The 17,176-nt window shown below is 38.6% G+C and overlaps 1 protein-coding gene across 3 annotated transcripts in view; it reads right to left on the bottom strand.

Annotated features, from left to right (window-relative positions):
* The window catches only part of PAPPA2 (pappalysin 2), a 636,503-nt gene that overhangs the window by 182,595 nt on the left and 436,732 nt on the right, over positions 1–17,176 (bottom strand). For all 3 annotated transcript variants that reach the window (XM_033198867.1, XM_033198866.1, XM_033198868.1), the window contains exon 4: positions 351–496. In XM_033198867.1, the coding sequence (XP_033054758.1) occupies positions 351–496 (146 nt within the window). The remainder of the gene's footprint in view (positions 1–350; positions 497–17,176) is intronic.

Here is a 17,176-nt window from a genome sequence, read left to right as displayed (position 1 = left end):
AGCATGTTTCACAGTCCAGCCACTTTCTTGATAATTTGATAGTTCCCCACTTGGGGCTCTGCAAGACTTAAAATGATCTTATTCTATGCCAGCAATTTATTTTCATCTAAATTATAGATTCAGTCTAGAACATCCTGAGCATTTGCCATTGCTTGCTCTAATATGTCTTACTTGTCTATATTGAAACATTTTGACAGGCTCTACCAAGAGCCATTCTCAGCGCAAAGCAGTTAATTCACTGTGTAAATTTACTTTTTCTCTGTCTTTCTTTTTTCCCCAAACTTATTTTCACAAGCTTCCTTCAGCCTTCTTTGTTTTTTCCTACCATGTTTGGTCTTCATTTCACTTACCCAAGTGAGTGACAGCGTCCTTGTCCCAAGGCCAGGTGGCAGCACCTGCAAGGTCTTCCCGCACTGAGCTGGCAAAGTAGATGTTGAGGAAGTGAGTACTGTTCAGCTGCAGGGCCTCCTTCAGCTCCTTCACACTCATGTATGCCCTAGAGAGCATGCAAGATGAGAAAATGTCACAGCAAAGAATTGGTACTTAGAGAATAGCAGAGCCAGACTTAATCAGATTCTAATGGCACTCCCAGCCAGCATTACCTTTTGGAGGGACATGGGGCAGAGACCAGCCTATCATGAAGACTAGAAGAAAAGGCATTAATACACATTTGGGATGCTCATACCAATAAATAGTATAATGACTTTTAAAAACACTATAATGTTTGTATGAATACTCCATATTTAAATCATACTCAATTCCCCACCCTACACCCAGATTATTTCTTCAAGATAAACCTAATGATCCCATGAATTCTTTGTCTTGAGAATTATTCTCAGGCCACAGTGAAGAAGGCCTTCCAACTCTCAGTTTCTTGTTCTTTCCATCACACTGCATGATCCTTGAATTCCAGTTCAATCTCTTTTTCAGTGTATGCCTACTTCAAGCATTATTTTTTAAAAGAAAAAGGGAAATAGAGGATAGAAAACATAAAGTAAAAGAGTAAAAAATGAGATGAGTTAAAAGCATGGAAGGACATAATAAAGCTACTGCAAATAACAACTATATAGACATCTCTCTTTCTAGTCCCTTAATCCATAGAAACTCTACCCTACTCCTATTACCTTATGATATTTACCAAGTATGTTTATTGGTGACTTTGAAGGCACTAGGCAATATTATGTTTGCATTGATGCACAGAATTAAAGGTCTGTTAAAAACACATGACTTGTGGCTTATAGAAAAGGACACAAACGTTTGGTCTCTTTCTAAACTCATATATAGTTAAAGACATTTAGCTTCTCAGCATCAGTGAAACTTAACACTTTACCATAAGCAAACAGGGCCTTTCTATTCTCACTGAAGTGTTATTTTAAGAAGGAACAACTAAACCAGAGCTCAATGGCCCCTTAGACTTACTAGATGCTCCCCACAGTGGCCATGGTCTGCCATTCCAGAGATAGGAATGTTCTTATCACAGCATCAGCTGGGCAGACAGCCTGGCCACACAGGTTGGAAATTTCCTTTACAGATTATGCTTTGTTGATGCTATTCTAGTAGACAAGCTGCAGACACTGAAATCTACCACCCCAGAAGCTCATGTTAGGACAGCATGACCCTTCCCCTCTAGCTTGCTCTGCCTCCCGACTGTTGATGCCATCTATTTCATCCAAGTGTAGGATGTGCTGGCAAAATCACCTGAGAAAGGGCAATCCCAAAGATTGTGTATTTGTTTTCTGGAACAGAACCAAAAACGGGAATAAAAGGAAAAAAAAAAAGATCTTGCTTTAGAACCAAAGATGTTTAGGAGAAAAGGGCTTTTAAAATACCATCTTTTATTGACTTATAATAACTTGGAAAACTAGCTCTCAGCTGCAAGAAATCATCCAAACTCCAAGAGATGACATCATATGTGATCGGGGGATAGTTCTCCTGCTGCTTTCCTGAAGACACAATGTTTTCTGAGTTGTTACCTGGTTTTCCCGAGACATTAGTCACATTCTCTTTTACTTTCTCCTTTATTAGAAATAAGTATAATTTCATTTATTGACGAATTGATGATTTGGGGGTGATGATGATATCAAGTGAGTCTTCAACATGGAGATGTTTCAATAGGTCAGAAGATAGAGAGGGGAAGAGTAAAGAGAATAAAATAAATGAAAAGAAAAAGAAAGAGAAGAAAAGAAAAGAAAGGGGAAGAGAGAATCAGAGACTGAGCGTGGGCTCAGCTCAGGGTACCAAGGAAGAAAAGCCATACCCTTTCTCTGTTCCTATTCTTGGGTTCCAATTAAAATTGGGAGTTGGTAACTTGACAGCTTTCTCTCTCTTCTCTGCAGGCACTTCTCCAACCTCCCTGCTCCTGGCATGGCTTATTTTGGCTATCTGTGTGCTACTGGCTTCTTTGCCTGCCATCTACCAGTCTTGGACACCATCCTCCCATCCTCCCTCAATCCACCAGTTCCACTAATTTCTCTTGAGCAACCTCCAAGGGGCCTCCTCCTCCACCCCCAACCTCATTAGCTGGTTCTCCTCATCTTCTTTTTCTTCCTTGCCCAATCCTCTCTCCAGTCATAAATTATCCTTCCAGATGACAGTATTTATGTCATGCTGGTGGCAAACTGGGTATGGTTACTCAGACTCCTGTACTTCCTGGAGACAGAGATATACGTCATCAAGTATAAGGGAGAGAATAAATTTTAAAAATCTAGAAAGAGTCATTAATTGAATTGATAGAAGAAACCTTTATTTTGCTGGAAACAAAGACTACCATCCAGACTCTCCTCTAAACCAGTGAGAGCAAACATGCAGAAGTTAGTGTGTCTGATTTGCATGCAGAATGCTCTGTCTATTGCAACACAGGTAACCATTTCAAAAGTTAATTGGAGCTAATGAAGATATATGTCTTAGCTTCTCAACCAATATGACCAGAACCCCGTTCATGGGCTTAGGATGAGAAAAAATGGACATTATTTTCAAATTTAGAGATTAGCACCTTACTTCAGAAATGATTAAGAGATAGACTTGCCATTCAAATTAGCTTAATATTCAAGGGAAGGCAGAATGCCACACATAAATGCAGTGAAATGCATAAGGGGCATGCATTGACCAGAACTTTGTATTAAAAGGGGATAAACTGCATTAATCTGCTTAATTTCTGCCAGGACCTACCTTTCCTCATGCTCTGTACACTCTAGATAAGGATACTCACTTACATGTCTCCCTGAAGGCGTCAGAGTGACCAAAGTTATGTCTTGGTTTTTATAAATATTATCTCAGTAATAGGCTGTCCTTGGGGCTGACATATCAAGCTGTTCTGCCCCATTGCTCAGGCTTGTTAGTTCTGACATGCCCCATGGAGAGTGCACATCTGCTTCACCATTCTATGACTGTCACCTACTGGTTTGGGATTAGCCATTGCCGGGTTTCCAGTCTACCATGTTTCATTGCCTCCCCGCCTTAGTGTATTCTCTCTGGCTTCTGCCATGCCTCTGACAGCTGGCTCTCCAGTCACATCCCAGTATCTAAATGTACACACAAACTGCAACTACTGCTTAGTTCCCAACTAAACATAGTAAAAGTGTAGGAAAAGTGATTCTTTGTGCTGTAGTTTATTAGTCAGTTAAAAAACCTCGTTGTACATTGACAGAAATTATTCATGAAGGAAGCCAGAAATAAGCAAAAGATCCTGAGCTGTCTGCTGTCTGCTGTCTGAAGGAAGTTGAATCAGTATCAAAAATTGGCATGTAGAAAACAAGACATAAAGGATGGATGTGCACCTTGAGACTGGGACCCACAGCCCCACTTCCCACAGTCAGAGTAAACCCATGCCAAAGGAGGAGCCTGACCGCACTCCACAGTTGATACGGCAGCCACCTGCAGAAGGAAAACAGATACCCCTAAGGCCCTTCAACCAATTCCCCTCACAGAAGCAACGTGTGCCTCATAGACATTTGAGTTTGGTTAAGCCTAAGGCTTCCTGTCATTACTGTAAAATATGGTTCTCTATCCAAAATATGCAGGAGGGTCCCCTGCCATTCCTATCCCCTATCCACTTTCCCACTATGTCTCATCTTTCTAGGGAATATCACCTTTGACCTGATCCCCCACCCCATTCACTGGGCCCACACCTTGGGACTTGTGGGCCCCTTGAAGCATTCTCCAGGCTGCTCAGTGCAACCTCAAACAAATAGTTTTCTCTGTTCCTGTAAAATTCCTTTTGCTCTTAGGTGCATGGAACTCTACTCATCCCCATATACTCCTCACTTCCTTTCATTTTTTGTTTTCTGGTTACTGTTTTCTGGTTTCTGTTTTCTGGAGTAAAGAGCTCCAGTACCTGATTCCTGGGCTCTCCCCTTACTCCACCTCCTATCATCACCTGAGGAATTTCAACACTTGTGTGAAGCATCCACTGAAAACACAGTCTTATTCTCTTTTTTTTTTTTTTTTTTTTTGAGATGGAGTTTTGCTCTTGTTGCCCAGGCTGGAGTGCAGTGGCACGAGCTAGGCTCACCACAACCTCCGCCTCCTAGGTTCAAATGATTCTCCTGCCTCAGCCTTCCTGAGTAGCTGGGATTACAGGCGTGTGCCACCATGCCTGGCTAATTTTGTATTTTTAGTAGAGACAGGGTTTCTCCATGTTGGTCAGGCTCACCTCAAACTCCCAACCACAGATAATCCACTCGCCTTGGCCTCCCAAAGTGCTGGGATTACAGGTGTGAGCCACGACACCTGGCCAACACAGGCTTATTCTTGACCTCCCTATTTCCAATGATCTTCACTCACTTCCCTTTGGCCATCGATTTTCATTGTCACCCTTATTCAGATTTATTTATTTATTTTTCATTTCCAATCTCATGAAGATTTTCAGTTCCACTTGTCTATACTTCCAATTGTTTATGGCCATCTCCTCTCCAGGGGTAATCTGAAATTTTCAATATTCTTCTTTTGCTCCTCTCACCTCAACTTTTCTATTTTCATGACTCTTAGTAGATGCTCATACCTCCTTCTTTGATGATAAAATCAAGCCCATTCATCATGAAGTCTATCACTGGGTCACTGGGTCTCTCTCTCTCTTACACACACACAGACACACAGACACACACAGACACACACACACACACACACATATTTACTTCCTTACCTATTTGTATTCCCTTTCCCCTGATCCCACAAGATGAGGTTTTCCGAGAAAATCCTAGCTAACACCCTCTCCTTTTTCTTCTTCCTTTCCAATTCAAACTTCTTAAAGGAATAATTTTTTCATCTCCCATTCACTTTTTTTTCCATGTACTTCCTAATCCCACTATAATCTGGCTTTCATCTGTACCACTTTATCAAAATTGCTTTCATTAAAGTTGTCATTGACTACTTAAGTTTCTCTGCCCAGAAAATTAAAAAAAATCATTCTCTTATTGGAACTTCTTGTTGCATTTTTATATTATTAGCTATTTCTCCCTCCAAAAATTCTCTACTTCCTTTGCTTTCATTGCAATGCTCTTTCCTGGTTCTCCTCCTGCTTTAGAGACCAACAATCTCAGTCTCCATTGTGAGTTTCTCTTTTCCATTCTAATTTTTAAAAGTTATTTCCCAGGGTTCTGTTTGTGGTCCATTCTTTTCTCACTCTCCATGCTCACCATTGGGAAACCTTCTATTCTTAAACTTCAAAGCACCGTCACTATTCGAGTAACTCCCCAACATAAATGTAACTAGTCCTACCTCTCCTCTAAGATTAGATTCTTGTTCTTTTCCTAGCAATTCAATATTTCTACCTGGTTTGTGCACAGAAACCTTGAAGTCAGCATGTCAGTGTAACTGGTGGTTCTATCTGAGTACAAAAGAAAGTCAGACAAAGTGAATTTCAATGCATCTGAAATAATGTTCCAGCTGGTGAATCTGTTGACTTGTTTTTCCATGAGTAGATTTGCAAGAAAGGTTGAGTTTTGGTTAAATACAGAGAAAATATATGCCTGTGTCCATGGAAAGATTTAAAAATCAAGGACAAGAGAAGGAACACATTGGCATTTTGTCCTCTACCTAATCTTACAAACTGGTTTTGAGCTTTTTAGGAAGAAATTAAACTTCATAAAAAAAATTTGTAAATCCAGGATAGACAAGCAGTTCTACTTGAAGTCCTAATAACAAAACAAAGTACTAATGAGGATAAGGGTTGCTGTCTCCATTTCTGGCAAGAATTAAGGGACGTCAGCACCATTCTGACTCTTGAGAGTTTTACAGCCTTGGATTGCATCAGGTGCCAACTCTCTAAGGCCAGCTTTTCCCCCAGAGAAATAGGGCAGAGCATCATCTGGAAATGCTGAGTGTCAGCAGACAAGGTAAATACCATTGCCAGTGTTCAACGATAAATAGCAGGAAAGCCACGGAACCGGTGGGCATGAATTGTAAAGGCACACCCTTCTGGAGACTCCAAAAAGGTACACTGTATAAGGATAAGATTTTATAGTTACACATTGAGCTAATGTAATTTGACTGTTAATGGTAGTATGAGCTCATTCATGCCCACAGCATTATGTGGACTGCGGATATTCAGTTTATCTCTAAGACAATGCTCACAATCTTCCCCACACCCATTTCTCCTCCCTGGTCCCTCTCTGAAGTGGTGCCACTTCGAATACTCTTTCTATGACACCAGTAGAAAACACAGAATTCCTCCCTCATTCCTTGCTCTCCTTCACTCCACCCCCTCAGTACAATCAACCAACTGTTGATGACCCCAGAAAGAAGAGACATGGTGGTGAATATTGTTTCCCTTCTGAAAGCCACACAAGAGACCAGACAGTATCATCACCAGAACACCATCAACCAAACAAAAATATTTGTTTCTTGAAATTCAAATATGGAAAACCTGACAAGACATTATACACAAAATATTAACTAATGTTTGCTAACTCATGTAGAAATGAATACTACTAGAAGCAAAATGGAATTTTCTCTAGAAATATTTGTGTTGTAAGAACTTGAGGTTGAAATAAAAGAAATAATCAGAGGTTGAAAGGACTCAAAGTCTAGTGTCATAACACTTTAAGGTAGTCAGAATAATGCCCTCAAGGATGTCCGTGTCCTAGTCCCTGGAAGCTGGGAATATGTCATCTTACATGGCAAAAAGGACTGTTTAGATTTGACTAAAAGTACAGGCCTTGAGACGAGATTATTCTGGATTATCTCAGTGGACCCAATCTAATCATACAAGTCCTTAAAAGCAAAGAACTTCCTACGTGTCATCAAAGAAAGAGATGTAGTGACGGAAACAAGATCGGAGAGAGCTAGAATGCAAGCTTTGAAGAAGGAGGAAGGGGCCCAAAGCCAAGGAATTCAGGCAGCCTTCAGAAACTGGAGAAAACAAAGCGGTAGATTGTCCTCTAGAACTTTCACAAAGGCATGCAGCCTTGTTGACATCCTGATCTTAGCCTAGTGAGATTTATGTTAAATTTCTGACCTACACAAGTACAATACATTCATGTTATCTTAAGTCACTTTGCTTATAATAACTTATTACAGCAAGAATCGAAAGCTAATACATCTCTTTTCACTTCAAAGTAATAACATTGGAAAATAAAAGAGCATCAAGAGAGTGAACATCTGGCTTTAAAAGATGGTATCAAAGGAAAAGATTTGTTTTAAAAAGAACCCTGAGACCAGAATTATGGACTCAAGAGGAGGAAAAGAATGTATTCCACCACTCCAGTTTTTGGCAATATTTTACCCACCATATCAAGAGAGCCATATAGTAAAATTTATTTAGAAGGGTAGGATAAAAATAGATAACTCATCATGTACAGATACTTAGAAAGACAAAATATAAAGCACACAAAAGAAAAGTGTAGTGAAAGAGGTCCCCAGGAGAACTTGAGAGATAACGGTCAAGAGGGAGCCAGTGTGTCAGGAGCATAGGCTCTCAGGCCAGAAGAACTTCGTCTCTAGACTCACCTCCTCCACTCAGTGGCTATGTGGTATTGGCAAGGCACCTACCATCAATGTATCTCAGCTTCCTCAACTGTAAGATGGGAATAATAAAAATAACTATATGAAAATATAGTAACTAATATATAAATATATTGTTATAGTAACTAATGAAAATAACTACATGAAACCCACCTCATACAGTTATCAGCAGGTAAAAAATGGATAACATCTTCATAAATGTGACACTTTATAGTGTCACACATACACATTCAATAAATTTTATTATGAATACCAATACCTATGGTTTCAAATATCTACTTAGCCAGAAACAAAGTTCAAAAGTCATAATGTAGGAAAGCAAGTGTTATCTCCAAGACTTGGCGGAGAGCTAATCATGGCTATGTCTAAGGAGCAGGTATACTTTGCTTAAAAGGAGCAATGGAATGGAGGCAATCCCACAGTGCAGAAAGGAAGAAAGCACACTACCATTCAAGCCCTAAAGTCAATCCATGATGGGAACCTTTCAACAACAATAAAACAGAAATGAAACTCTCCTGTGCACAAACTACCGTTGGCCTGGTAAGACACAGAGTAGTGTGGAACTTCCATTAGTGCTTTTGAAACCTCCCAAAGGCAAGTTCCAAAATGGTCACAGAAGAGGGATATAGTGATTAACCCCAGTCTCAAGTGAGATGATCCCTGCCTGAAGGCTGCTTCTGCTAATAGCAACAGCACCTCCAATAAATACTTTTCTTGACTCTCAAAAATTTCAAGAAACAACAAAGAGATATAATAGTTTGATTTTAATTCTCACTAATAAGAAATAACTAGCTGATGACGTTGAGTGAGTAAATTTCCTTATTGAAATAAACCTCTATATTTTTAGTATTTACAACAGCCCAGGCTGATAACACTAAAATTTCAAGTTTTAGTAAATTAGATTTCCAAAAAGGAAACGATTTAATGCCTAGGACTCTCAAGGGGAAAATGGCCCTTTGGAGGTGGAAGGATAGAAACCTTAAAAATCAATTTAATCTTAGATTGTCCCAATAAAACAGAAAGGAGATACAAAACATCAAAAAGAACCAGGTATTAAAAGAGAACTCTCTGGGAAGCTAAAATTTTAAGAGAACACATGTAGATTTTGGAAAGAGTAATAGCATAAAATAGTTAAAAATAGAGCAAAAAAATAAAGCCTTGAACCAACATAAGCATGAAAAAACACAAAGAATGATAAATTTTAAAATGTATTTGTTTCAGAGCATTGATAAAAATAGAATATACTGATACAGAAGGGAAAAGAAAAACAACCTGAACTCTTAGAAATCTGCCTTGCTACCAAGATGAATAATTATTAAAGTGGAAATCCACTCAATAATTTTTTTACCTGGTACTACTTATTTACTACTACTAATAATAGTGATCACAATTAATTCAGTCCCAACTGTATGCCACATGCTTTGTATATATTTTCTCCTGCAAATCTCATAACAACTTTATGATGTTAGCACAATTACTTCATTTTACAGAAAAGAAATTAAGGCTTTCAGAGGTAAAGTGTCTTCCCCCAGATCACACAGATGGTAATTTTTGGAGGAAAGTTTTAAACCTGGATTCCTCTAATTCCAAAGCATGTATTCTTTCTTCTAACCTTAAATTGGTTTCCCTTATTATCTGCAAGTCACTGTGCTAGACCCTGGCAATGAAAAGATACAGAAGACACGGCTCTTGTTTTCAAGGAGCTCAGTCAATGAGCAAGACAATTATGTGAACAAATAATTAAAATACAATGTGACAGGCACCATAATAGAAGTGTGTACAAAATTATATGAAAGAACAAAGGACAGAGTGAAAAATATGCTTAGATAATCAAACATTAATAAGACACTGTAGAATTTTGTGGTAGATCTTGTACGTTAGTCAGCACATAATTATTCCACCTTCCTTCTAGTCTGTCTTACTGTTCCGGAGGACAGAGAAGCTAAATTTTACATTTCTCCAGCTCCTTTGCACCCAGGGATTTGGAGGAGATTTACAGTCTACCATCAGTAGCTCTTCATGTTAGAGCTAAAAGGTGACTGTGAGATGATCACCTTGCTTCTCACTGCCTTCACTGACTTTGCCTGCAATGGCTGGGCAATAGTGTTCTGGCATCCAGCCATGAGCAATGTGGGTCTTCAGAGACAAGCTATGGGGCAAACCCTCTTTGCTGGTGTGGATCTATTTAGGCACAGCATGACTTAGCAATGGCATCAGTGGTTTCTTGATCTCCAGACAGCTGCTGGCCAGCGTGTCCCTGAAACTGGTAGTTCTAATGGAAGCTTCAGAATTCCCACCTCACTTTCTGTGGCAGGTATAGCAGCTCCACTTGCAGACCAGTTCCATAATCTTACTCTGAGAGATAGTTCTAGATATCCAACCTAAATTCTACTACTCTAGCCCTTACAAAGATTTTGGAAGCAATTCAATTCCTGTATTTAATCCCTTTTTAGTTAAAATAGCTACAGTGGTTTCTGTTTTTTGCAGCTATATCTTGACTGATTCAGAGACATTATTCCAACTGTGTTTTCAATATTCGATATTCATTCTCATGGTAGAAAGGTCAGGAAAGATATATTTAAGCAAAAGAATAATGCAACAAAGAGAAATTACAAGTGATAGCTGACTGAAGAAATAGTGCGAGAACTGTTTTTGAATGAATTAGTCTACAGAATCATAGGAGTTACTCATAAGACCCCAAAAAGACCTGTTTTGGTGTTTATATAATAAATAATTCCAATCTTTGCAGATAATAGAGTGATGCAAGGAGGCTAAAGACTGAAAGATATTTCAACTCCTGATACAGGAAACAGGAGAGATTTGGAAACTATAAATTAGTTAGCTCAATGTCAATTCCCAGAAATATTTTCAAGGCATTATTAAATAAACAAATTTTTACTACTTAGACAAGGAAGAAGTAATTACTGGAACTATCATGAGCTCACCAGGAAGACGGAATCATGCAAAACTAATCACATTTTATTGTTGTTTTGATTATTTTGTTGAATTTTCTAGAGCAAGACACTGTTTTGGAGAGTGTATCCTTGATTTAACAGGATGTTGGATAAATCTCTCATGAAATCTTTATAAGGAGGGTGGAAAATGTGTATAATTATATATTTATTATTTTTTATTTTTTATTATTTTTTGAGATGGAGTCTCACTCTGTCCCCTAGGCTGTAGTGCAGTGGCCGGATCTCAGCTCACTGCAAGCTCTGCCTCCCAAGTTTATGCCATTCTCCTGCCTCAGCCTCCCGAGTAGCTGGGACTACAGGTGCCCGCCACCTCGCCCGGCTAGTTTTTTGTATTTTTAGTAGAGACGGGGTTTCACCGGGTAGGCAGGATGGTCTCGATCTCCTGACCTCGTGATCCGCCCATCTCGGCCTCCCAAAGTGCTGGGATTACAGGCTTGAGCCACCACGCCCGGCCTATAATTATAGATTTATAACTCACACTAAATCCTGGGACTGCCCCCAAAATAGTTTTTATATACCTAGACCCAGATATCTGTATTTGCCCCTATTTCATTCAGTAATTTAATCAAGGTCTTGCAAGAATTCATACGATGTAAGTTTGTCAAATTTGCAAATGACATGACTGTTAAATTGGCCTCAAAAAAGTTATAATTATGAGAGTAAACTCAGAAAGTAAAATCTAAAAGTTTCTGATGTAAAATCTACACTTAAGCACACACACACACATAAACAGTTACTAAAATACAGCATTAGAAACTCCGGGTTTAACACCAATCCATGGGAGGAAAATGCCTATAGCTTTCAGTTGCCAACAGTGCTCCATGGCTCTCTTGCGGGAAAATGTACAGACTCTCAGGCTGCAATCCTAGGCACAAACACTGTGTACTGCCACCAACAGATCTGTCCTGGATCAGTACTATGCTTCTTTAAGGACATTACAACTTTGGAAGACATGCCCAGAAGAGGTATACTAAAAAGGAAGAAAATCTGGCAACCATGCTATGTGAAGAATAGTGGAAGAAATGGTGCACATTTAGTCTAGATGCCAGGGGTGGGGGCAACCTTAAAATTGTTTAAATATTTGAAAGCTGATTTCATGTAAGAGCCTCACTCTGTGCAGCTCCAGAGGAAAAAACTGGGGCCAATGAGCAAAATTATACACATCCATATATTGCCTCAGTATACAGAGAGCCTTACCAAATTACAGTTGTTAAGAAACGACATCCCTAACACTAGAAATATTTAAGCAGCAGCTAATGGGTTATTTGGCAGATATACTAAAGAGATAAGTTCTTATATTAAGCAGAATACTAAATTCAACCATCCTTCAAATTCCAAATTGTCACAATCTTGAAGATTAAACACATTCTCATTATTTCAATGATTATCTTAATACAAATGATTTATGTATCTGTGTATCCTCTTTTTAATTTTCTTATACTTTTTGAATGCACTTACTGGGGTAGCTATTGTTATGAGTTAAATGTGTCCCCCACAAGATGTTGAAGTCCTAACCCTGAATACCTGTGAAGGTTGCTTTATTTAGAAATAGGGTCTTTGCAGATAATCAAGTTAAGATGAAGTCATTAGAGTGGGCCCTAATCTAATATGACTATGCCCTTTTAAAAGGAAATTTGGACACAGGGACAGATTCACATAGAGGGAAGATTATGTGGAGACACAGAATGAATGTCAGCTACAAGCCAAGGAATGCCCGAGACTACTAAAAGCTAGGAGAGGAACCTGGGACAGAATCTCCTTCACAGCCCTCAGAAAGAACCAACCCTGCTGATCTTGGACTTATAGTTCCAGACCTGTGAGACAATACATTTCTATGATTTAAGCCCCCCAGTTTGTGGGGCTTTGTTACAGCAGCCCTAAGAAACTAATATAGCCCTCATGACCTCAGTCAACAGGTCATATATCTCATTAGTATAATCCTCCTACCCAATCCATATCTCCATTCTTAGTTTTCTTTTTTATTCGTGCCATAAAAATTCTGCTAGTTGCTTAGCTTAAGCTACAGCTAGAAACTTATACATCCAAATATTTACTAAATTCTATAGAATTTCCTTTCCCAAAGTCTAATGTATAATATATCTGCATTTTTCCTGTCCCACTGCCACTATCTGGAATAGATTCTTTACTTCTGATGTTCAATAATGTCTTCTTATTTTTCTGTCTCTAATATCACATCCATTCTAGCCCACCCTGTACAGCATCAAAACTGATGTTCTTCTGTCTACTCTTGATACCCCATGACTTACATAATAAAGAACTTAGATTTTCTTTTAGTTTCCTTTGCTCAGGTATGGCCAGCACCGCTGTGGCATTGATTGAATGAGTGGATTTACTCATTAACACCAAGTATGGCTTTGCTTTTTTATCTACCTCCCTGCTTTGCTGATGCTGTACTCCTTCTACATCTTTAATTATCAAAATTCTAACTGACATTCAAGGCCTCTTTTCTATAACACCTCTTCCATGAAGCCTTCACTGATCACCCCAGTCTAAACTAATATCTATATCTATATATCTATATCTATTCGGCCTATATCTGAATCCCTATGTCATTTAGTCTAATCTAAACACACAATATAGAAATAATATTTAAGCCTGCTTTGGCAATATTTGCAAACAATAAAGACCTTACTTCTAGATATTTAAAAAGATATTTATATGAATTTCAATTATGCATCAACCACAATAGTATAATATCAAAAATATGTAGTATCTGGAATAGATTCTTTATTTCTGATGTTCTATAGTGTATTATTATTTTTCTGCCTCTAATATCACTGGTGTTCCTCTATTTACTCTTGATACCCTGTGGCCTACACAATAAAGAACTTAGATTTTCTTTTAGTTTCCTTCCCCCAGGTGTGGCCAGCACCACTGTGGCATTGATTGAATTAGTGGATTTCATATGTATATACATATGTATGTATGTGTGTGTGTGTGTGTGTGTGTGTGTGTGTGTATATATATATATATATATATATATATATATATATATATAAGAGAGCATTCCTTATTTCATTAGCTGGAGAAAGATCCCAGAAGGCAAGTATCATTCCTTTCTCAGCGTGATAGCAAGTTAGCACATCATCTTGCATATTATCAAGTGCTTATTCAATAGTAGTTGACTATGTTGATGCTGGAGATGGACTCCAAATGGAAAATAAGGCAGATAATCCTTCATTTTTTCCCTCTCCTAGGTTCACTGATATTGTCCTGCTGTAGAATCCCCTATTAGGATGTTAGTCATGCAATGCCTTATTCACCCCCATAGCTTTAGCTATCATATATACGTTAATATTTTCTAAATTTATATGATACTCAGATCTACATAACCACACAGATAATAATAAGTATCTCTAATTTGATTACCACACAGGCCTCAAATTCCCACCCAAACTTGTTTTTCTTTCTGTTTCATACTGCCTGAGCTATCCAATTACTCAATTTAAAAACTGAGAAATTATTTTGGACTCTTCCTCTTCCTCACTACACCGCATTCAATTAATTGCCAATTTCTGTTGGTTCTATTTATAAATGTCTCTTAAATCCAACCACAGCCTTCTAGTAAGTTTCTCTGTTCCGTGTTTTGCACCCCTTGAATACAAACTCCATGCTTTCTCAAGACTGACCTTTCTAAAAGGGCAGATCTAATCATGTTCCTTCTCTGCTTTAAGGAACTCTAAATGTCTTACTATGGTTTACAAGACTTTTCAGGATTTGGCTGCTGGTAACCTCTCAGGCATCAATCTTTCTACTTCCTTCTAACTCTCATGAATGTTTCCCTCTCTCTTATCGAGGCCACTGGGATTTTGGACCAATAGCTTCTTCCTTCCCTGCCATACCTATCTCCAGGATAACTTCTTTCCATCTGACAGATTTTGATATAGATATTAATTCTGGGAAGGCTTTCCTAATACCCTAAATCCTGGTCAGGTGCTCTTGTCCACTAGCTTTTGTGACACCTTTTACTTTCACTGCCAGAGCACCTGGCAGAATGCTGCTTCTTGAGGATTCCCCAATTAAACCACAGACTATGGGAGCAGGAATGCTGTCTGGGCTTGTTCAGTGTTGTGCCCTGAGTATGAAGCACAGGGTCTGAGACTTAGTAGTTGCTCAGTAATTCTTCTCTGAATTAATGAGTATGTCCCCCTCACCTCTAAAGTCAAAGTGTAAAGAACTTTCAATGACCAATGTTCTTATAAGACCAGTTTACTTTCTCTATTTCAATAAAACAGAAAGTCTAGAGTTCAGTTTAGTGCATGTAATGCTGTCAAAAATAACTGACTTCTGCTGTGTGTGTCTCTGTGTGTGTATGTGAGAGAGAAAGAGATTACAGAAAGAATGCTTCGTTTGAAAACAGGATTTGAAGAAAATCTTTAAAATGTTCTAAAGCAATTGAAGAAAGAGGTTTAAGAGAAGAGAGAAGAAACACAAAAAAATGACTAAAACACTGGATGACTTCACGAGTTTTTACCATTAGCTGAGACACATCATGTCCGCTCCAGTTACCAACAATAACTACTCTTCCCGGGAAAAGCTTCCTATTTTTAACCCTAGTGTAATGTCTGTGGAATTACATTGTCCATTCCCACTCAGGCTCTGAGAGCTTATCATCATAGAGTGTTTTTGCCAAGAATCGCTCTGCCCTTAGTCACCACACAAAGAGTTGTCAAAGACAGACTGGGGAGAGAGGTTGGGCTTTGGGTGTAGTTTTGTTTCTTGCTGCCTACCAGTGGCAGCAGGTCCTATATACTGCTCTTTGGAGTTTAGCTGTTTCAGATATAACTAGACTCTGTGGTTTCAGGGGATTCTACAGCAGAGCAATATCAGCAAACCTAGGAGAGGGGAGCAATGAAGTATTATCTGCCTTGCTTTCCATTTAGAGTTCATCTCCAGCATTAATATAGTCAACTACTATTGAATAAGCACTTGACAATATGCAAGATGATGTGTTAAGTTGCTGGGACCTGTGCTCAGGGAACCAGAAAAGAGAGAGAAAGTTCAATAATGAATGTATATTCAGGAAACAACAGGTGCTGGAGAGGATGTGGAGAAATAGGAACAGTTTTACACTGTTGGTGGGACTGTAAACTAGTTCAACCATTGTGGAAAATAGCATGGCGATTTCTCAAGGATCTAGAACTAGAAATACCATTTGACCCAGCATCCCATTACTGGGTATGTACCCAAAGGATTATAAATCATGTTGTTATAAAGACACATGCACATGTATGTTTACTGTGGCACTATTCACAATAGCAAAGACTTGGAATCAACCCAAATGTCTGTCAGTGACAGATTAGATTAAGAAAATATGGCACATATACACCATGGAATACTATGCAGTCATAAAAAAGGAAGAGTTGGTGTCCTTTGTAGTGACATGGATGCAGCTGGAAACCATCATTCTCAGCAAACTATCGCAAGAACAGAAAACCAAACACCTCATGTTCTCACTCATAGATGGGAACTGAACAATGAGATCACTTGGACACAGGAAGGGGACCATCACACATCGGGGCCTACTGTGGGGAGGGGGGAAGCGGGAGGGATAGCATTAGGAGATATATCTAATGTAAATGATGAGTTAATGGGTGCAGCACACCAACATGGCACATGTATACATATGGAACAAACCTACACATTGTGCACATGTACCCTAGAACTTAAAGTATAATAAAAAATAATAATAATATACAAAAAAAGAACAACACATCAAAAAAAGAAAATATATTCAGAAATCTGTTTCTGAAAAAAATATATTCTGAAAATCTAGAAAGAGACAATATTAATTTTGCTTTATTTTAAAAATTAAACGTTTACTTTTGATTTATATATCCTGGGACAGTGATGGAAGGGATCTTTTCTGAGGCTCTCAAAGCCCTTAATCTGGCCCAGGAAAAGGTGTATAGAGTCAAAAGAGAAAAGAGGATAAACTCTTAGGAACAGAAATTTTTATTTTTTATTTCTTTATTTGTATAATTTACGGGGAGCCAGTGTAATTTTTTTACATGGATATATTGTGTGTTGGTGATGTCAGAGCTTTTAATGTGCCTATCACCCAAATAACATACACTGTACCCATTAAGTAATTTCTTATCATCCACCCCCTTTCCACTCTTCCACTCTTCCGAGTCTCCACTGTCCATCATTTCACACTCTGTGTCCATGTGTGCACATTATTTTTATCTGACTTATAAGTGAGAAGATGCCATGCAGAC

Source organism: Trachypithecus francoisi, unplaced genomic scaffold (genome assembly GCF_009764315.1).
Source record: "Trachypithecus francoisi isolate TF-2019V2 unplaced genomic scaffold, Tfra_2.0 Lachesis_group5, whole genome shotgun sequence".
Lineage (NCBI taxonomy): Eukaryota > Metazoa > Chordata > Mammalia > Primates > Cercopithecidae > Trachypithecus > Trachypithecus francoisi.
Note: the sequence above shows the minus strand (reverse complement) of the source record. Positions and strands in the feature narration are given on the sequence as shown.